The following is a 22928-nucleotide window of genomic DNA, read 5'->3' as shown; positions in this document are numbered from 1 at the left end:
AAGATATTTGTTTACCCAAGGCGGAGGTGCTTGTACAGATAATCTCCTTATCAAGACAACAGGTCCTAAGGAAACAAGTGGCTCCTTATCACCGAGATTACCTGATCGCCCGCAGGATCGCAGGATTCGCCCCCTTTAATTGGTCCTTGTCTTATACCTGGACGTGACGCGCGTCCCAACGCAGGATTATCTCTAGACGTGACGATTAAACTGTTCAAAGGAGTTTGTGAACGTCATCCGAGGTTGACAACAGTTTTATTAGTCTCTTGACACCGTCGGGAGGACATTACTGTAGGAATATCTACGGTTTGAAGTGTATTCTACAATTATGTTGGACGGTGGTCGTATTTTTATAAGTTTAGTAGATGATTTTACAGAAGTTAAAAAAATTCTCCTTACATTGAAAAAAACTTGTTATTTTTTTAATTTCTGGTCAGGTGGACTTGTCCCGCTGATAAAAGTCTACAGTTATTGGCATTATAACAAAACTCCCACTTTCTAATACAACACACTTTGTCGTTTTACAAAATTTTGTATTACTTTTTAATTTTTCAGCTTCTCAACCTCATCATTTCAAACTATGATTGGCCACAAATATAGTTTTTTATGATTTACATCAATAACTGACAATTTAACTTTCTGAATGTGTAGCTAACGTAACTAAAAATAGAATACAATATTTCGTACACTTTTTCATAATTTGAACGACTAAAACAAAAGATACGCCAAACTCTGAATATGACTTTAACTGTAATTTAAATAGATGTCTTTTCATATTTAGTGGCTCTGTTAATTTTTTTTATTTAAATAATCTACTAAATATTATCTATACTGATATAATAGAATTAATTGTGGAACACTTCATAAATATTTGTTCACCGATGAGTAAGTTATGCTAATAGACGTCTCATGCATTTTACTTTAATGAAAATAAATAATATCAAAGATCTATGCAATAACGTGCATTCTACTTGTAAAATGTTTTTGGATAAAAACCCGAAGCCAGTAACCATGCTTGTGACCAAAATGCTAAAAGCTAAACCATTTGGCGATGTTTACTACATCATTTGGAATGCTGAGAATTTGTAATTGCTTTTATTTTGCATAAATTTAAATATTATATAATAGGTGTAAATACATCGTGTTATAAAAATTTATGAATACCTTTGACAAAGAAAATGCCTTACAAATAACATTTGGAAAATTTTATTTCAACTGAATACCTTTCCAAATATTAAGTTTAATGATGCTTGACTCAAGCAATAATCTTTATAATTTTGTTATCCTGTTAGATTGAATTGATTCAAGTTCAAGTTAAGGTGTGTATAGGGTCCTACAACAGCTTGAGAGCTGATTTCAAATTTTACTAATGAAGTATCAAGTAATTTCAGATTGAAAATGCAAGCCAAACAATCAAGTTGCGAAGCATATTTGATTCGAAAAGTAATAAGTACTTACGGAAGTACTCTCGGAAGAGAAGATTCTCGCAAGGTCCGACTTTAAACCTGTAAGACCAACAATGGCCTTAGTAAAGTCATTTTCAAAATTACTTCGAAAATGGTGGTAATTAAAGTTTGGTATTCTTTTGAACTAACCAGGTTTTAAATGATTCCTCATCGCCTTGCTCATTCGTTGCGATTTTCCAATTTATTTTTCGGTTGTAGACGTAAAAGCAGATCGCACAAAAACAGTTAAATATATATTTCCGTTTGGATATAGATGTAAAGGTATTTTAGCTAACCAAAATGTGAATACAATTTAATTACCAGAAAAATACATTGAATTAAAAAAAAAAATCATCTACGTTATTCTCAATCAACACAAAACTTAACAATTGTAAGTTTTTTTAATTTCCCTTACTTCTATTTTAACATATAATACCTAAGAACACGAATTAATTGTTTTAAAATGCACAGAATAACGGGTATAGATGTTGACACGTATATTTTCAATAATTGGCTCAATACAATACAGGGTAGCATACGTTTCTTCTCCGTGCGAAACGCACTCAATTCCCTTTTTAATATTAACGATTGTAATTGCATAATGTTGTATCGAATGTTATACCTACTATGCATGTCAAATTTATCTAAATTTAGGGATTATTACCACCTAATACCCGTAAAAAATATATTTTTAAGAATAAATCATACAGCATCTCTTCAGAATACACTTATAATCATTATACTCTGTGGTCTTGCGGTTCCCCGCGTTCGGAGGGGGTAGTTCTTCTTCTTCACCCTTTTCCCGCCATAAATATGCCACATTTCCTGCCAGTCTGTTTGCTCGTTAGCCAAGCCACCTGATCGTCGCCTAAGTGCAATGGATGGCGTAAACACCTTCTCTACACTCCTTACCTTGATTTACCACCGAGAGATAAAACACCCGAGATTTCAACTCTCACTCCTACTTTCATTTGTTAAGTGGCAAGAAAATGTATTCCAAAGAAGGGACTCTAGCCAAGCGTTTTGTTTGATTACTAAACTGTAAGATGAATCACTAAAGCAATTGACATTTCCATCATGATGAAAAATCCTTAGCATGGTTTGATGTGTGTTTATCCGGTAACGCTTGGAAGGTTTGATGTCAACTAGGTCTTTCTTTGTGGTTAACCCTAGAAGGGAAATCAGTAATTTACTTATACATTGTTATATGTGATCATAATACTCGTAACATTAATGTTTTTAATGTAACTAAAAGGAAATAGAAGGCAACCCCTCAACCAAACGCCACCAGACAAAATCAGAGCCAACCTGTTTCATAAGGATAGTTAGTTCACTACTACTACTACATCGCTACTACATTATATTCGTATAGTTAACTAGTGTTAGTAAGTTTCCGCAGCACAGGAGGAATTAAAAAGAAAAACTGTAAGTCCCAGTTGCAGTTTAACCTGTAAGAAATCCATACTAATAATCCTGTATATTTTAACTCTCCTCATAGCGCAAGACAAGAGTGCATTGCAGGAACCAACTCCGATTTTTCTAGACTGTCGTCAAAGAATGGATTGAGTACGTTTTAAATTGAACGTTGCCCTGTTTTTGGTTCGTCATGGAGTGAAAAACTTTCATCACTAAATTAAATAAATTAATTGTTCATTAATTCATTAATTATTAAATTGAATAATCACACGTTGTCCTCCTCAAGTCGCATGACAAATGAGTGGCCAACCCCATTGACGATACTGCAACTATTGAACTCAACCCTCCTCGGAGACTGAACTACCATACAAAATACAGCTGTTGTGCGAGCGTACGCTCGACGTGTCAATTTTCGCGGGAAAGCGTCAATCTCAGATAAAAGGTTTAATTGAAAGCAAAGAGAGATTTGGCGGGACAATAGCTGCTGAGACCGCGATCACCGATCAGCATTGTACAGGTGATTGATGCCGACGTCTTCTGTCCAACATCATTAATTATCCTTTGTGCGATACACCGCCACTGTGGAGGATCACTTTTGTATCCATTTCCCGCGGGAGGGTTTTGTAGCCGGTTAGATTGAAAGTGAATTTTTCCGTCGTATTAAACAAGTTTAGTCTCTTTCAAATAGACAATTTGATTGATTATCATTATGACTACTTAAACGGCGATATGATTTAAAAATGCAATAGAGGTAAGGGATACGTACGTTCAAGACTTAAAACTATCAATGTAGGCTGATAAAAACACCATGGCTTACAAGTATCACTGAATTAGTATCAAGTAGGGTGTTCAGTGGTGGTCCCAGAATTTCATTTCGGGGGGAGATGACCACCGGGTCTGGGGGTATGTAATATTTCCCAGAATAAAGGTGGGTCCTGGGGTACCCCTCGGAAATATTTGGAGTTTAAAGCCTGAAAACATATTTTTATACGTATTTGTGTTCCAAAATTTATGTTAGCTAATAAAATACAAATTATTTCGGGGGGAGGGGGTATATCCCTCCCTGGGATATACCCCAATTAGGGGGACCGCCAATTAGTGTGTTAGGGGATGAAGGGTACGTGGATATAATATAGTGTGTTTGGTGTTGTCGACATAAAAGGGTACACAGGTAAATTATATACATTTACCTGATTAATTGATGTTTGGAGTATCAATGAACGTATGAAGGATACAATGGTATATGAATTAACATATAAATGATACAATGATTACCAGTGTGTTTGTTGAATCAATTAAACTTTGGATCATTTCAATGTGTTTCATACACAATGTATGCCCGTTAGACGTATAAATGGACACATGAAGAGTACTATAACACATGATGAGTGTATGTTTCATCTCTGAAGGTGGCTTACCGGTAGATGACTGGTGTGTCGCTTCAGCGCCGCGATGCTGGGAGGGTTGTAAGCCATGTTGGCGAACACTAGACGCTCCTCGTAGTCATACTCGCACAGAATCTTGTTCTCACACAAGTAGAATCTGTCACCGACGCAGAACCTGAAATAGACACAAGTGTTAGACAACGCCACTATGTGTACGGTTGTAAGCCATGTTGGCGAACACTAGACGCTCCTCGTAGTCGTACTCGCACAGAATCTTGTTCTCACACAAGTAGAACCTGTCACCGACGCAGAACCTGAAATAGACACAAGTGTTAGACAACGCCACTATGTGTAGGGTTGTAAGCCATGTTGGCGAACACTAGACGCTCCTCGTAGTCGTACTCGCACAGAATCTTGTTCTCACACAAGTAGAACCTGTCACCGACGCAGAACCTGAAATAGACACAAGTGTTAGACAACGCCACTATGTGTAGGGTTGTAAGCCATGTTGGCGAACACTAGACGCTCCTCGTAGTCATACTCGCACAGAATCTTGTTCTCACACAAGTAGAACCTGTCACCGACGCAGAACCTGAAATAGACACAAGTGTTAGACAACGCCACTATGTGTACGGTTGTAAGCCATGTTGGCGAACACTAGACGCTCCTCGTAGTCATACTCACACAGAATCTTGTTCTCACACAAGTAGAACCTGTCACCGACGCAGAACCTGAAATATACACAAGTGTTAGACAACGCCACTATGTGTAGGGTTGTAAGCCATGTTGGCGAACACTAGACGCTCCTCGTAGTCGTACTCGCACAGAATCTTGTTCTCACACAAGTAGAACCTGTCACCGACGCAGAACCTGAAATAGACACAAGTGTTAGACAACGCCACTATGTGTAGGGTTGTAAGCCATGTTGGCGAACACTAGCCGCTCCTCGTAGTCGTACTCGCACAGAATCTTGTTCTCACACAAGTAGAACCTGTCACCGACGCAGAACCTGAAATAGACACGTGTTAGACAACGCCACTATGTGTACGGTTGTAAGCCATGTTAGCGAACACTAGCCGCTCCTCGTAGTCATACTCGCACAGAATCTTGTTCTCACACAAGTAGAACCTATCACCGACGCAGAACCTGAAATATACACAAGTGTTAGACAACGCCACTATGTGTAGGGTTGTAAGCCATGTTGGCGAACACTAGCCGCTCCTCGTAGTCGTACTCGCACAGAATCTTGTTCTCACACAAGTAGAACCTATCACCGACGCAGAACCTGAAATAAACACAAGTGTTAGACAACGCCACTATGTGTAGGGTTGTAAGCCATGTTGGCGAACACTAGCCGCTCCTCGTAGTCGTACTCGCACAGAATCTTGTTCTCACACAAGTAGAACCTATCACCGACGCAGAACCTGAAATAGACACAAGTGTTAGACAACGCCACTATGTGTAGGGTTGTAAGCCATGTTGGCGAACACTAGCCGCTCCTCGTAGTCGTACTCGCACAGAATCTTGTTCTCACACAAGTAGAACCTATCACCGACGCAGAACCTGAAATAGACACAAGTGTTAGACAACGCCACTATGTGTACGGTTGTAAGCCATGTTAGCGAACACTAGACGCTCCTCGTAGTCATACTCGCACAGAATCTTGTTCTCACACAAGTAGAACCTGTCACCGACGCAGAACCTGAAATAGACACAAGTGTTAGACAACACCACTATGTGTAGGGTTGTAAGCGATGTTGGCGAACACTAGCCGCTCCTCGTAGTCGTACTCGCACAGAATCTTGTTCTCACACAAGTAGAACCTGTCACCGACGCAGAACCTGAAATAGACACGTGTTAGACAACGCCACTATGTGTAGGGTTGTAAGCCATGTTGGCGAACACTAGACGCTCCTCGTAGTCATACTCGCACAGAATCTTGTTCTCACACAAGTAGAACCTGTCACCGACGCAGAACCTGAAATAGACACGTGTTAGACAACGCCACTATGTGTACGGTTGTAAGCCATGTTAGCGAACACTAGCCGCTCCTCGTAGTCATACTCGCACAGAATCTTGTTCTCACACAAGTAGAACCTGTCACCGACGCAGAACCTGAAATAGACACGTGTTAGACAACGCCACTATGTGTACGGTTGTAAGCCATGTTAGCGAACACTAGCCGCTCCTCGTAGTCATACTCGCACAGAATCTTGTTCTCACACAAGTAGAACCTATCACCGACGCAGAACCTGAAATATACACAAGTGTTAGACAACGCCACTATGTGTAGGGTTGTAAGCCATGTTGGCGAACACTAGCCGCTCCTCGTAGTCGTACTCGCACAGAATCTTGTTCTCACACAAGTAGAACCTATCACCGACGCAGAACCTGAAATAAACACAAGTGTTAGACAACGCCACTATGTGTAGGGTTGTAAGCCATGTTGGCGAACACTAGCCGCTCCTCGTAGTCGTACTCGCACAGAATCTTGTTCTCACACAAGTAGAACCTATCACCGACGCAGAACCTGAAATAGACACAAGTGTTAGACAACGCCACTATGTGTAGGGTTGTAAGCCATGTTGGCGAACACTAGCCGCTCCTCGTAGTCGTACTCGCACAGAATCTTGTTCTCACACAAGTAGAACCTATCACCGACGCAGAACCTGAAATAGACACAAGTGTTAGACAACGCCACTATGTGTACGGTTGTAAGCCATGTTAGCGAACACTAGACGCTCCTCGTAGTCATACTCGCACAGAATCTTGTTCTCACACAAGTAGAACCTGTCACCGACGCAGAACCTGAAATAGACACAAGTGTTAGACAACACCACTATGTGTAGGGTTGTAAGCGATGTTGGCGAACACTAGCCGCTCCTCGTAGTCGTACTCGCACAGAATCTTGTTCTCACACAAGTAGAACCTGTCACCGACGCAGAACCTGAAATAGACACGTGTTAGACAACGCCACTATGTGTAGGGTTGTAAGCCATGTTGGCGAACACTAGACGCTCCTCGTAGTCATACTCGCACAGAATCTTGTTCTCACACAAGTAGAACCTGTCACCGACGCAGAACCTGAAATAGACACAAGTGTTAGACAACGCCACTATGTGTAGGGTTGTAAGCCATGTTGGCGAACACTAGCCGCTCCTCGTAGTCATACTCGCACAGAATCTTGTTCTCACACAAGTAGAACCTGTCACCGACGCAGAACCTGAAATAGTCACAAGTGTTAGACAACGCCACTATGTGTAGGGTTGTAAGCCATGTTGGCGAACACTAGACGCTCCTCGTAGTCGTACTCGCACAGAATTTTGTTCTCACACAAGTAGAACCTGTCACCGACGCAGAACCTGAAATAGACACAAGTGTTAGACAACGCCACTATGTGTAGGGTTGTAAGCCATGTTGGCGAACACTAGACGCTCCTCGTAGTCATACTCGCACAGAATCTTGTTCTCACACAAGTAGAACCTGTCACCGACGCAGAACCTGAAATAGACACAAGTGTTAGACAACGCCACTATGTGTACGGTTGTAAGCCATGTTGGCGAACACTAGACGCTCCTCGTAGTCGTACTCGCACAGAATCTTGTTCTCACACAAGTAGAACCTGTCACCGACGCAGAACCTGAAATAGACACGTGTTAGACAACGCCACTATGTGTACGGTTGTAAGCCATGTTAGCGAACACTAGACGCTCCTCGTAGTCATACTCGCACAGAATCTTGTTCTCACACAAGTAGAACCTGTCACCGACGCAGAACCTGAAATAGACACAAGTGTTAGACAACGCCACTATGTGTAGGGTTGTAAGCCATGTTGGCGAACACTAGCCGCTCCTCGTAGTCGTACTCGCACAGAATCTTGTTCTCACACAAGTAGAACCTGTCACCGACGCAGAACCTGAAATAGACACGTGTTAGACAACGCCACTATGTGTACGGTTGTAAGCCATGTTAGCAAACACTAGACGCTCCTCGTAGTCATACTCGCACAGAATCTTGTTCTCACACAAGTAGAACCTGTCACCGACGCAGAACCTGAAATAGACACGTGTTAGACAACGCCACTATGTGTACGGTTGTAAGCCATGTTAGCGAACACTAGACGCTCCTCGTAGTCATACTCGCACAGAATCTTGTTCTCACACAAGTAGAACCTGTCACCGACGCAGAACCTGAAATAGACACAAGTGTTAGACAACGCCACTATGTGTAGGGTTGTAAGCCATGTTGGCGAACACTAGCCGCTCCTCGTAGTCGTACTCGCACAGAATCTTGTTCTCACACAAGTAGAACCTGTCACCGACGCAGAACCTGAAATAGACACGTGTTAGACAACGCCACTATGTGTAGGGTTGTAAGCCATGTTGGCGAACACTAGACGCTCCTCGTAGTCATACTCGCACAGAATCTTGTTCTCACACAAGTAGAACCTGTCACCGACGCAGAACCTGAAATAGACACAAGTGTTAGACAACGCCACTATGTGTAGGGTTGTAAGCCATGTTGGCGAACACTAGACGCTCCTCGTAGTCGTACTCGCACAGAATCTTGTTCTCACACAAGTAGAACCTGTCACCGACGCAGAACCTGAAATAGACACAAGTGTTAGACAATGCCACTATGTGTAGGGTTGTAAGCCATGTTAGCGAACACTAGACGCTCCTCGTAGTCGTACTCGCACAGAATCTTGTTCTCACACAAGTAGAACCTGTCACCGACGCAGAACCTGAAATAGACACAAGTGTTAGACAACGCCACTATGTGTAGGGTTGTAAGCCATGTTAGCGAACACTAGACGCTCCTCGTAGTCATACTCGCACAGAATCTTGTTCTCACACAAGTAGAACCTGTCACCGACGCAGAACCTGAAATATACACAAGTGTTAGACAACGCCACTATGTGAATGGTTGAGAAATGTCGAAGCTGTAAAATAAATGTGTTGGACTATCGTCTGAATCATAATTTATATTACTATAGTCAGAGAACTCTTAGAAGAGGGAGTTTTCCAGAATAAACCTCTTTGCCCAGGCCTCTTTGCGCGAGAGGGCAATTCCTTGTATCATTTAGACTAGAGTGTAGCGTATGGATAATAGAAGAGTCAGTGTATCTGTATTTAATCCGCGTTATGGCATGTAATGATTAACGTTTAGGCTATGATGTATGGCGTATAACGTATAGCGTGTGGTGGGTAGCGTATCGGCGTATGACGTATAGCATGCAACAGATGATTAACCACGATGACACATGATCTGGGCCGGATCGCATTGATACAATATGTCTAATCATGTCACATTGTGTTGCTGGCCAATTTGAGGCATTTCCTCGTATTGGACAGCAATGTTTGGACGGGGCTTCACTTGCTTCTGCTGCTGCTATGCGAGTGATCAACAGAACACCAACGTGGGTATTAAAAAAATAATATGATTTGCAGATAATTGCGAATTTATCTAGGGAAATACACCCTTTGAAGATTTAAAGACAGTTAACATCGAAGAATTAATTGTTCATAAAATGAGTAATAACGTTGCAGAATTTGCAGTTGATTACTTAACGTTATATTTTTTTGAAATAGGAAGATTCCCTAGTTGCCGATGTCACTAATTAACACTTATTATTAACTGATTATTCTTTATAAGTAAAGGAAGTTAGATCCCATAGGTGATACATTGCTTTGGTTTTGATTTATTCAACCATTTCACTATAGAAAAGTTAATAGACAATACAATATAGCAAGAGTTTTAAATAAATAACTGACATATCTTAGTCAGTAAGGCTACACTACACAGATAATTTCTCTTCATCCTATACTTAGTTTTATAAATATTTGTAAAGTAAGTCTCTGTCTTAATAACGCGATAAGTTGGTGACATAAAAAGAGAAAATATCTTAATACACATTCTGGGATGATCATTCCATCATGTTTCAATTTAATGAAAAACTGTTCCTTATCACTTAAAGATGCAATGTTTCACTTCAGTATCCAAAGTCCAGCGCAAGGGTTAATATTCGAGCCTAAATCGTGCTGTAGACTGTAGAGTGTAGACCGCTGCCGCACATTCGTCTCGGTGACTTATGTAAGAGGCTCCTGTGGTGGCCAAGGGTCTGTTATCACTATCTTACACAGAATGCTGAATAATGACCAAGGTGTAATTTATACGATGTAATCAACGCCTTGTTGCTTGGTAAGCCGGGCGAGCGCTATGTAAACTTAATCTTCGGTCATTCATGCAACTTTTTACACTACTTTGTATACTAGTATATTTTTCAGTTTGTAAGACTTAAAGTTTGTCTTTATTTGTGTTTCATCACTGGTTACGTTTGAGCAAGTGTTTTTATCGTTTTGGATTAAATTAATCAGTTTGCTCCTTGGCTGCAAGTTCAATCAATGTGAATGTTTTTACGACTGAAATAACTTGAAAGTCTGGAACATTTTAAATCCCTAGTCTGCAATGAAACTGTGTAGACTCTGCGGCGGAATATTTAAGTATCAGAAATCAGAATTTCTTTTCAGAAATCAGAAAATCTTTATTTTATCTTTAGTATCAGCGGATCTAAAACAGCTTATTGTGTGCTATTTTTCAGTTAAAATCTGGAAGATTCACGATGGTTGAAAATTTAACTCAGCTGTGTTTTCAACCCAGGAAAGGTTTCCATGCATTGATTAATATGTGACATGTATAAATACTTACTTTTTGTCCGTTACAATGTTTTTGAAAAGCCACTTAAATTGCATAGGACATTGATATTTCGCATATTGACACTGTAGTGGAAAATCAGTTAAATTTGTGTTTACAACTCATATATACTTTAACCATTTTTGGAATCAGTTACAATTATTATTGCAAACCGGTTTCACACGTAACTAACTACAGCTCATCAAGTACGAAGCTGTAAAAAAAATGTGTATTTTAAAAATGCCAATGACATTTATGGGATCAAAAACCTAATCAAACTATTGGTTCCCACCCCTCCACTCCGTTGTCTTGAGTACAAACCCAAGCCACATTTCGCAATAAAATATCAATTTACGGAAGAAAACAATCGAATAACGTCTGAATGGCAAGAAAGCGGGAGTGATATTACATTAGACGCGCATGTGGCGCAGAATGACATGTGTAATATCATATAAGGAGATTAGGCGCAGATAAACAACCAATATCAATATTCCATTGTGGCTTCAGGCGTACATAGCGTCGAGATAGAGGCCTGTGGTAAGGAATGGTCCTATAGTTCATTTTAAGGCTGGATCTTTGAGCCAGTTCTTTTTCAACATTTTATGAATTTAAATAAATAATAGCAATCCAACTATCGCCGGGGACGTGGTAGGGGATGCTAGTGTTATGCTAGAAACTGTTACTAGTTTCCTAAATTAATGTTTGAGTAAAAGATTTCTTTCAGATGTTGGTAAATACAATGTTACGTTATTTAAATCAATGCACCTACACCTTTCCCTCCCTCAATACTTGATTAACAATTTCGACCACACATATCTTTGTCAATATTTAGTCCAATATTCTTACAGTCCATAAAAAAGGCAATACACTAAAGATAATTGTTATACTTCAGAAAATAGCAAAAGTGGCTAGCACAAATCAATGTTTGTCACAGATGAAATGAAAAATCAATAGGCAATCCCAATATGATATAATGACAAAAGAAGATAGATTCATAGACTGCATGGTGTAGAAGGTGTAGAATACGTCTCTCAAAAGGCCTTTAGGATAAAAAAAAAACTTAAATCCATCTGAGACTCATATCAACGCTGGCCCAGATGAGATGGCTACTTCAGTATACGATTATGTGTGAAAAGTTGTTTTACAGTTGCAAATTCAAATACGATTAACAATAACCAAAACACGTGTCAATCTCTGCAACATTCCAATAACTTTACTTGTAATTGATGGAAATTGAAAGCCCTTTTGAAACCACCACGTACAAGATTCAACTTGTACACGAGTTGACTCAGTTCTAATTAGCTGAAGACTTGCCAGTAACCTTTGCTGAGTGCTTGAGTGACATTTGTGACAGCGACAGCGGCGCGCTTCTTGCGACACTCAAATTAGCTTAAATTAATGACTCTAAATATCAACTTGTCCGTTGAAACTTGGAAACACCTGTGATATACATAGAATGTGACTATGGACTCATATCTCGCTATATTTTAAACTCATAAGTTACACATTTACAATGTAGAGTGTAGTTATCAAAATATCTCGTTTTGAAAAAAAACTTACTAAGTTGCTTGTACTCAAAATAGTAAATGTTATTACTTATAAAGGGATGCTTGTTCATTTTCTCTGATATTGTACGTTTATGATGTGTCATGGGGTGCCTATACTTGCTTATAGTAAAAATTTCATTATCTGCGATATAAACCACTGCAGTAGTTGTTTTCTACGTCGATAAAATGACTTTTATCTAATTTATCTTGAAAACTATTTTCAAACTTGTTTTCAGCCATGAAATATAATATCATACAATTTTAAAATTGCTACTTGTATGTTGAAATTAAACATGTGCATGAATTCGTTTAAAGCTTTTGATGTTTCTAAAAGAAGTCGTTAATTTCCACTAGAACATTTTGGTACTCAAAATCCAATTTTTCCTAAAAAAAAAAAAAATAGCATAAGTAGATTTGTTTATCAACAATGTCCAAGTATTTAAAACGTACGTTGCAAAACTACACAAAGATGATTCCTTCGACTCTATTTGACAATACACTATCGTTTGTCCAAATTATATTCCACCTATTACGCTATAAAATATCCCGTTCTATACGACTGCCAGGAAGCCAGGATTGAACCCGCGGTCCGCCAGTTTTGGCGGGAGAGAGCGTCGTTATCTCGGTCGTTACAACTCCCGCCCGCCGCATTTACAGACTTACATTTGTTACTCCACACAATGACCGGATAATGTCCGCCATTCAGCCTATCACGCTGTTTTCTTTAAGGGGAATCGAGGGGTTTAACCGTAACGAGATACTTAAACTTTCGCGGTAACATTAACGTGTTTAGGTGCGAATTACAACCGTCCAGGTTTACTTTAGGTTTTGTCAAATAGTATGGACGAACATAACTATTTATTTTGGACACACTTCTTGTCGTATTGAAAAAATATGATTTCTCAAGTGTTTTATTTCCGATTACGTTGGATTAGATTTCTACGACGTTAGTTACGATTGCATGAAGTCAACCCATGGTAACGTATTGGTGAAATGAGTGAAGGGATGTTAATTGTATGAGATGACAGCTACGTTACTAATAATAATATCAGCTACATTTTTATCCAAGATCATTCATTCATTAAAACGTATCAGGAAAATTGTTTATGGTTGATTAAGCAGACCTACTCCGTTGTATTTCTCATCGTCTTGAATCGGTTGACGAAAATCTTAAGCATACTTCTGTCCGGAATATCAATGTGTATTTTACCGTTAAGTGTTAAATTATCGGGTACTAAATCGACTTAAAAAGTGGTTTAACCTAATCTGCCCACTTAACTATTGCTAGTCCTCTCTTATGATAACCATAGAGCAAAGCAGTTTCGTAGAAATAAAAGAATTTCATTGTTGCCCAAATTGTACCAGCCAAGAAAGCACACCAAAAATGGTTTCATATTTTATGATGGGACTACATATAGAGTCTACTGGAAGTCTGATGCAACGTCTCTGTTATTTGAGCTGTGAAGAGCGTAAAATGTCAGGTGTGTAATCAAGGAAAGGTTACTCGTAGTCTTTAGCTGATTAGCAAGCTCGCAGTCGGGGACTCGACTAAAGGTTATGTAGGGAGTAACAAATGAGTGACGCTCACCACTCACGAATCAAAACTTACTTGTAATTCCACAAGTGCCTTGCCGTTTTACTATCCATGTAATTTGGGTATTGGTTGTGTTTAAAAAATATGTTAGTCTAAACGTAAAAATTGCATTAAAGGTTTTATTTTTTCTGGTTTATGATTAACTAGTAAATTTAGTACAACACTCTCCTCAGAAGATCTTATTTTACTTCATTTTGTTGTGGCAAATGGTCTCGAAAACTCATTCCATAAATTACTTTTCCTTTGTAGGTTTTTAGTTTAACCATTCCGTAACGTTTTGAGAACTTGGACAATTTCATACGAATGGGGTTTTTTTATCCACTATTTTTAATAATTCTAAGGGAAAACTTGAGCAACGCCATATTTATGACCACTAAGTAGGTAAACCAGACACTCAGATAATGTAACAAACTGTATGATAATGCCTTTCTGTCCAGAACAATAAAAAAACTATGCTCTCTTACCCATATTTTTATTTCAAGTTTTTGTGTCTGGAAATTTCATGATGGAAAAACTACATTTATCACGTAATATTTCGTCTAAATTTACAGGGTAAAATATATTCATCTAAATGCTTTACTAACTTATTTCTTTCAGTGACGTTTAAATCTTTGTTACAACCAAACAGTCGACTTACACAAGTACAGATGTTTTACAAGCCCCACAACAGAGCCCTAGTAACACACCAGTCCGCGAGGGTGGTGACGTCACCAGAGGCCGTCACCGTCAATGTAATTGAATCAGCCTCTCCACCTAACTTCCTAATGGTGATAGACCCTTAACAGGTCGTCTTGAGACCATGAATTGTTAATCCTGTCTTAGACACGTCTGTCACACCCGTGCCGTGCAAACTGCATGAGGAGAGAGATCTTTGCTGTCACACTGCGTCTTGTAGGATGTATTTGTGTATATTTGAAGTTTAGGTTTATAGATGTTGATTAATTTCCCCCAACGATTCGTTGGTAGTTATTGAATATTTTATTGAGTAATAAGCGCGTTTTAGCGAACTTTTGTCATGTGTGGGATATTTGCAATGTCTTAAAACTAATGTTTTAATTGGCTTTAGTCAAGATAATAAAAAAATCTTAAATTCTATGTTTACTGATTTTAGTCGAATTTGAACAGTTTTAAATCCATAGAATTACTCCAAATAATCCAGCAAGGGGGTTAATATATCCCAGTTCTTAATTCACATACAGTTTTCATAGGTGGCTTTTGATCTGGAGTCACTGTGAGGTATTTTAGGTTGGAAATGTGTTTTGGATTCACACAATCAAATTCCATTTGGAAACTAAGTTCCTCTTCACAGTAGTTTCTTCATATCGGATTTTCGAATCATTTCCTGCTGAATCTGCAGATTTTAATTACTTTGTTAATAAATGTTAAGTATTTTTACGTCTACATCGGAACATACTTGTTGACATAACTGTTAGCGACGTACACACTGTCTCCTAAACTACACGTAAGAAATAAAAACCTCCCAAAAAATAATCACGTTAACCTTTACCTCGTTAACAGCTAAAAACACACAAGCAGGAAAGCGCGAGTACATAATGGCAATAATTCAAATTATTATCATTTCCCGGAAATTAACACCCTGGCACAGTCCCGGGCTAGGGGTGGAAGGAAGGGGTAGGGAGGACCGCGGTGAGATAACACTGTTATCTGACGCCGGTGAAGTTCCGCCCATGCATCACACCATTGTGGTACCAAGTCTGGCTAAATATTCGATGCTTCGGCCACTCGGCCATGCATAGAGGCATCAAATATGCAGCGTAGACATCGGCGCAGATCGACAATCTATCGTCCATCATGGGCGCATCAAATATTCACACTTTTCGGATTACTTACGGCTCGCTTACCATAAACCGATCTACCGGGAGTCCCAGGCGGCCGAGATTTCATCTGCTACTTGCCATTCCGATGTTTTATTCGTGTGAGTGAGTGGGGTGTAAAGAATATGATGTTCCAAGGTGTAAGCTACTAACTTTGTTAAGGAAACATTTTCCATATTTCAGGTTGCATAATTAGCACGAGTGTTTTCTTTATTGACAGACATATCGGTACCAGTTTGTGATTTACGATAAATAATAATAATGTAGCTTCATGCTCTAAAACAGTTTCAAAATCTTAAACGCTCAACAAGAAAAAAACTCAAACAAGAAACAATATGAAATCAACAAAACAAGGAACGTGAAAAATGAAAAGAGAATGACAACAATACATTCCAAAGTAATAACAAAACAATGAAGGAAAATAATAGTACTAATTTCTTTACGAGATTAGAAGAATTGCAGAGAACAATTGAATGAGAACAGACAAATAAAGGCAAAAGCCCAAAAAGGATGTCCTAGGGTAACACATGAGTATCTCAATCCTCCATCTTATGGAGTAGGCCTAAATAAAGTTTCCTAAATTTCGAGGCACTGCAATTGAAGACGTCAATATCTTTAAGTTCTGTTCTTTCGATGAATGGAGCAACAAAATCCTCAAATAGTTTACAAAAACATAAAATTGAATTGGAACGGGTTTCCTCTCTTGTATAACAACGTCTACGTAGTCAAAACATGGTGTGTCGCAGTCAGAGATAAGAGCGAGACAAGTGGAGGTAAGCCGAGTCTAAGTTGGCCAGTAGCGTGCAAAGACGACGTTATCTGACATGACTCCGGGACGAATGCAAATTGTACGACTGATAACTAACTGAGCCTAACTCTCGGCGCTAAATACTTCTCTCACGACATTACACCCCCCTCCCCCATCCCACTCGACAGCCACGAACTCTCAACTGTGCAACTATTCAACAGCTTGTAGTGCTCAACTTGTGTGGATCAATGTCATATTGGTGACGGTTGTGAGTGAACGGCTGATCACCCTGTCAGAGTAAACCTAGTGTAGTTGGATAATATGTAACTTAAGTGGGTTAATAGTGTCTATTGTACTTGGTAGTTTTTTACTATGTCAGTCAACATTGATAGTGAAAGTTGTATCAACCGCCCTTCTACCAAATGTTTCACTATCCCATGATAAACCCACCAAAAAAAATTATTTTAATGAGATCAGTTCATTCTTGACTTTTACCAGACTCTTTCATCACGCTTGGTCGAATCGATACAATGATCTTAAACTAACGTAACAATTTAGCTAATCAAGTTTAAACAGCTTAAAGCAGTACGTAATTTCGTACAATACTGTAAACAAAGAAATGTAATTCGTACGGAATCTTTGTCTAATTCATGATTCTGACAACCTTATTCAACTAAATCCTCCAAAACATCCCCCACAGTCAGTACACCAGGTAAGCCACAACCTAATCGAAACAAACGCTACGATGTCAATTCTGACACCACATGTGGCTCCGGATATAAAATGCATAAAGAATACAACGTTGGCGACCCTGGGGCTGCAAGTTTGGCGGGAACGACGCAGCGAGCGCGGGAACGTACGTGGCCGGCATGCCGACGTTGCAACAAATTAAAAATGCCCTCCCCCGTCCCGACTGTGTATTTTATTAAACATGTAAAGGCCATAAAGAGTCAAATCCAATCTTGGGCCTCTTGTCAAGCACAACTGTGACTTGGACCTTCGCCCCTAGAGTGGAAACTGAAACTGGGGCGGATAGAGGCAATTGAGTTTTGGATGGCTATGGTCAACCGTAGAGTATACATTTATCGGTTATCTATATCAAAAACTGGAAATCTTACATGAGGGATCCTTCACGTATATTTTGTATTAACAAAAATTATTTAATTTAATGAGCTTTTTCGTTAAGTGTACTGACGTTATATTGTCTCTTGCAGTTTCCCATTCAACGACAGTAGGTTGGGACGTAAATGAAGCTATATTTTACAATAAGTTGACTTACCAAATGCAAATTTAATAAAAACAAATTTAATACAAATTTATTGCATAGAAAAGAAAAATATAGTAAAAGCCACATTGTCGAAATTGGAATAATTTTTTTTGTATAACTGGTTAAATCTGAAATAGCTTAATTTGACAAACATTTAAGACGAATGCACCTATGAACCTACTTCGTTTCAACCTAATTCTGTACGGCTTTATACATAAAAGAGAATTGATCTCAACACCTAACGTAAAGTATTCTACGCACGAACACAAACAGATTAATTAAACAAAATACATTAACTTAGACTATGACTAAACGTAGAAAAAGAAATAGTGATCACCTTTCGTGTATTTAAGCTAATTGTTAAAACTATTCACCAACGCATTGATTGTAATTTCAGTAAGCATTGAATTTCCAACTACCTTGTATTCACTAAACACTCTAAACGCTTCATTTGTAACAGTTAATTAAACCGTGTCAGACGCAAGGAAGCGTCTTACGTGTAGCGTGTGACGTAGACAACAATGGAACGTGACGTCACTCAGTGATGACGTCAGACAACACAACCACGGTCCAGAACAGACAAACAGAGAAACATACAGACTGACTGACAGTTAATTAAGCCTCATACACGAGAGCATTGTTGCGACTGTTAGACACTCATCACCTGTTTACCAAGAATAGTTGATCAGTGGTTATGTTGGCAGCAGTTGTATTATAACCTTCCGTTACCAAGCTAGGTAGCTGAGTGGTTATCGAGCTTTAGTTAGGGTAGTCGGTTTAATTTTGAGAAAAATCACTAGCTTAACGTTTATAAACGGAATTTCACTTATTCCTCAAATATTTATATATTAAAATAGCTCTTGACAAGAATCAGATGATCGTAATATACACGTTGCATATATATTCGCTTTAAAATATTTTTTAAGAAATTCTACGTCTTAAGAAGTATATTGACCGACAGAAGTAATTAACAACATTCAAAGAGGAAAGTAAGTAAACATCTTACAGTAGTTATACCATTGATTTCGGATACTGAACTAGATGTCCCAAGGCTTTGAATTTGTTTTGTATCCACTTAACAAAGAAATAGTTGTGTGTCAGTTAAAGTGTTAAATGACGATGTGTTTGCTTTTATTGTATTTGTAGGCTTTTGTTTTCTCCAAAGTAGGCTGTATAGTTTTGATATAAAAAAGTGTTCAACTACATGGTAGTGTATAGTCAATGACAGCAACAACCTCTTTCTACAAAACTCGTGTCATTACGGATTTCAATCAGGGATCATAAATGGTGCTAGTTGAAAATGTATTTGTAGCATAGCTGCTTACCCTGAGGGTTCGCCACTAAGAACCCAGTCTTGTATTGCTCGAAGACTTGATCATAACAGAGCTATCTACAGAGGTGCTCGACTCTGCTGATGTTCTAAGATGATGTCTGAGGCAGTGACATCTTCATTAGCCACTGAGTGATGTATTTGTAGTAGAACTCCTTACCCTGAGGGCTCTTCACTAAGGAGGTTGTCTTGTATTGCTCAAAGACTTGTTCATAGCAGGGAGGTGCTCGACTCTGCTGATGTTCTAAGATGATGTCTGAGGCAGTGACATCTTCATTAGCCACTGAGTGATGTATTTGTAGTAGAGCTCCTTACCCTGAGGGCTCTTCACTAAGGAGGTTGTCTTGTATTGCTCAAAGACTTGTTCATAGCAGAGAGGTGCTCAACTCTGATGTTCTAAGATGATGTCTGAGGCAGTGACATCTTCATTAGCCACTGAGTGATGTATTTGTAGCAGCGCTGCTTACCCTGAGGATCCTCCCTTTGAGGGCTGGGAGGACTTGAGTCACGATATGAGGACTTGTTGTATCGGTCCGAGATAATCATATGAACGTAATAACATTTTCGAAGAATGTGAAATGACATCTTGATTTTTTGCCACTCTGGCACAGTTACATAAGTATATCAAGAATTTGGTATTAAGTTAAAATTTATGCTTTTAAATGTAAATGAAAGTACACAGTATTAGTTTAACGTTACCATTGTGGCAATTAAGAACGTGTTTCGACTGTTTCCATAATAAACCTTAATACTGCAATAAATTGGATTTCAACTGCCAAGTTCACTTTAAGTAAATCACGTCTATTTTAGTAGTAATATTGTTTTATCGTACTTCATTTTATTTTGCGTTGTTATAAGAACAATTTAAAAAAGTCAAATTGACAGTAACGTTAACATTAACAGAGCAAAAAACGTTAAAAGGTCACGCAAGCTTAAAGACATTACAATTTTTATCTGATATCTCTATTCCTTTAGACAGAATCAAGGAAAATAATAGAAGAAATAGTAATAAAGAAGATATCCTTAAATTGACTATAGTACAATGACATTATGCTCGTTAACAATTATCATTACCAAAGAGAAAAACCAATTAAAAACATGAATTAAAAAAAAAACATATTATTTCGTGGGACAAAATGTAAAATACTACAATAGGGTAACGCAGTTAAAAACCACAGAAACATTACTAAAACAACCTAACACTCCAAATCATCATTAAAGAACTCTTTCTTCATCCCTTTAGAAAATAACCATCTCAAAGAATAACGCTGCTCAGTTGAAGGGTTGGCGTCAAATGAAAACGGATTCTCCCCCAGATAAACGAAACCGGTGAATGATGATACAGTATAATTGAAACAAAGAAATGATTGTTGTTGGAACAATGTGGCTTTGGAGCCATTGTTATGTAGAGATCGCGGCTTTTAATGTTATTACGAGTTTTGATTGAGAGGTCTAATCATTTAACACCGTGATTGTAAGAGGCTTAATGCCTTCTTGAGATCCCTTTTCACCCTTCATTGCACAATTGTAAGCATTTTTAATATTGTAATTTTTTTCTTCTCGTTTTGTAAAATTAAGTTTCAATAATTAATTAGCTATATTTCTTGTTTTCCAATCTTTTATATTCGTAATAGGTGAGTTTAAATGAGAATACGAAACAGATATATTCTTATATTAGAAAGGCTAATGAATCCCCAATGATTTGTTTTGTACTAAAATTATTGTGCTATTTTATATTAAAAATATTAAAAAAATATTAATTAGTAAGATAATTGAACTTCTTGTCTATTTTTATAGCAATAATTAATTAACATAACCCAAAGCTATACCACCTAGGTTTAACATAGAATTGGTAAAAAAAAAAAACAATCTAATACTACTATGATTTCAACCTAGTATTGGTTATGTTGAAACTAACATATTACCGAGGGCTTACCTAATATCGCCAACAAAACAGCAAGGTTTGACAATGTAGGTCTATCGATTATGAAGCCGTTGTGTGTAAATTTCCCGCTAATAAGTGTAAACGTCACACGGGTGAACGAGTTTTGGCGGCAACTCTCTTCACAGATAAGGGGAAAGGGATGTTAAGGGGGACAAAATCAGTTTGGTATATAAATAACGAAGAATAGATCGTACACCAAAGTGTCTTTAATGCCCTCATCGAGTATCGAAGGATTAAAAATAAGAAGAAGAAATCTTCCTTTGTCTATTCTATGAAAGGATCATTCAAACGTTTTCTTTGAGTATAACTAGACTACTGTTGGACCGTATACTATTCTACTTCAGTATCTATTGGTTATATCAATGATCGCGGCTAATTTCAGTATGAGGACGTAATTATCAGAATCCACTGATAATTATAAAATTCTAAGTTAACCGTGTCCTCAGATGCAATTCAATAACAGAGAAAAATAAATCGATAGGTCAATTTTCAATACCGGTAACTTAAAATAGATAGAACAAAAGTTTGTGTTAGAGCGTATTTATGAAAAACTGAAAGGTAAAAATGTAGTTTTGACTACAAGCTTTTAATAGCCTTTACTCAACTGTGTTCTTTTCGTATTATCCAAAACTGTTCAATATGTCTTCCTCAAGGCCAACGAAAATTCACAACACTTTCGACCCCCCCCCCCCCCCCCACTTATTTATGAGAAGATAATCACGACAGAAGTTGACAAACAGTAGGCAAGTCTCACAGCGCCGAGCAGAATGAGTTTAAATACTCGAACTCATCGACTAATCGTATTTGACTTGCATGAAGGAAGTTGTGAGTCTTCTGAAAGATTCCCTCGTTGTCGCGAGTCTGAGTTATTCCAATGTTTGTTCAGCATCTGCACTCCGCACAGCTGGCCGTACAAGCGACACAGCGCCTCTACGTTCCATTATACGGGGTTTTAGTTACAGATATTTGTTTGAAACTGGCATAAATGTAAAAAAAAAATAGTTACCAGTTCTTTAAAACTTAATAGATACATTATTCCCACTATTGTGGTTACAATTTATTATACCTAACAAAAACGGATGGAAGAAAGAAATTTCGTGAAAATAGGTTTAAACATTTCCAATAATACAATAAATACTTAAAAGAATATATCTCACACGAAACAAATAATCAGAGTTGAAATTAAATTCGGAAAATGTTAAGAATTCATTTAAAAACATTAAGACTGATTAAGTTACACACACACTTGTTTGGTTGAGCGTTTGAAGATGAAATGTCGCCACTCATTAAACATGTGAATAATTTTGCAATCAAACTAGTAAACCCCATTCGAAAATCTTTGAAAGGCAAATCTTTCCTCAAAATCGTTTATAAATTGGTTGACAAAGTATTTTTGTATGAAATAAAGGGAACCTCCTTCTCGTACTACCTCACAAAGGTTTGTGGATGTTCAATAAAAGCAAAAAGATAATATGAGTGATTTCTGAAAGTTTGTTTAAAATGTACAGATTTATTTGATAACCACGTTACCAAAACATTATGGTGGAGATTTCGATTAAATCATTAAAGCTCCTAATGTTAACCATGACATTACTTTTTATGTAATTAAAAACCAATTTAAGCTAAATCAAATTGGTTTTCCAATCATTGATAGTTATTTTGCATACTGATTAGGTTGTAGGAGTATCCTTATCCCTAAACGTAAGCTTACAGTAAGTAAACC

General features: G+C 38.1%; 1 protein-coding gene across 3 annotated transcripts in view; it reads right to left on the bottom strand.

Moving 5' to 3' along the window:
• Positions 1 to 22928, bottom strand: part of LOC128994932 (LIM domain only protein 3-like) — a 133172-nt gene that overhangs the window by 5598 nt on the left and 104646 nt on the right. For 2 of the 3 annotated variants that reach the window (XM_054419769.1, XM_054419768.1), the window contains exon 7: positions 4280 to 4421. In XM_054419769.1, the coding sequence (XP_054275744.1) occupies positions 4280 to 4421 (142 nt within the window). Of the gene's footprint in view, positions 1 to 1458; positions 1506 to 4279; positions 4422 to 22928 lie in introns of all 3 variants that reach the window. The other variant, XM_054419770.1, reaches the window with a different exon arrangement.

Source organism: Macrosteles quadrilineatus, unplaced genomic scaffold (assembly GCF_028750875.1).
Source record: "Macrosteles quadrilineatus isolate MER2022 unplaced genomic scaffold, UCM_ALF_1.0 Scaffold_5__1_contigs__length_97177068, whole genome shotgun sequence".
NCBI classification, from domain to species: Eukaryota; Metazoa; Arthropoda; class Insecta; order Hemiptera; family Cicadellidae; genus Macrosteles; species Macrosteles quadrilineatus.
The sequence above is the reverse complement of the archived record's forward strand: the minus strand, read 5'-3'. Positions and strand labels throughout refer to the sequence as shown.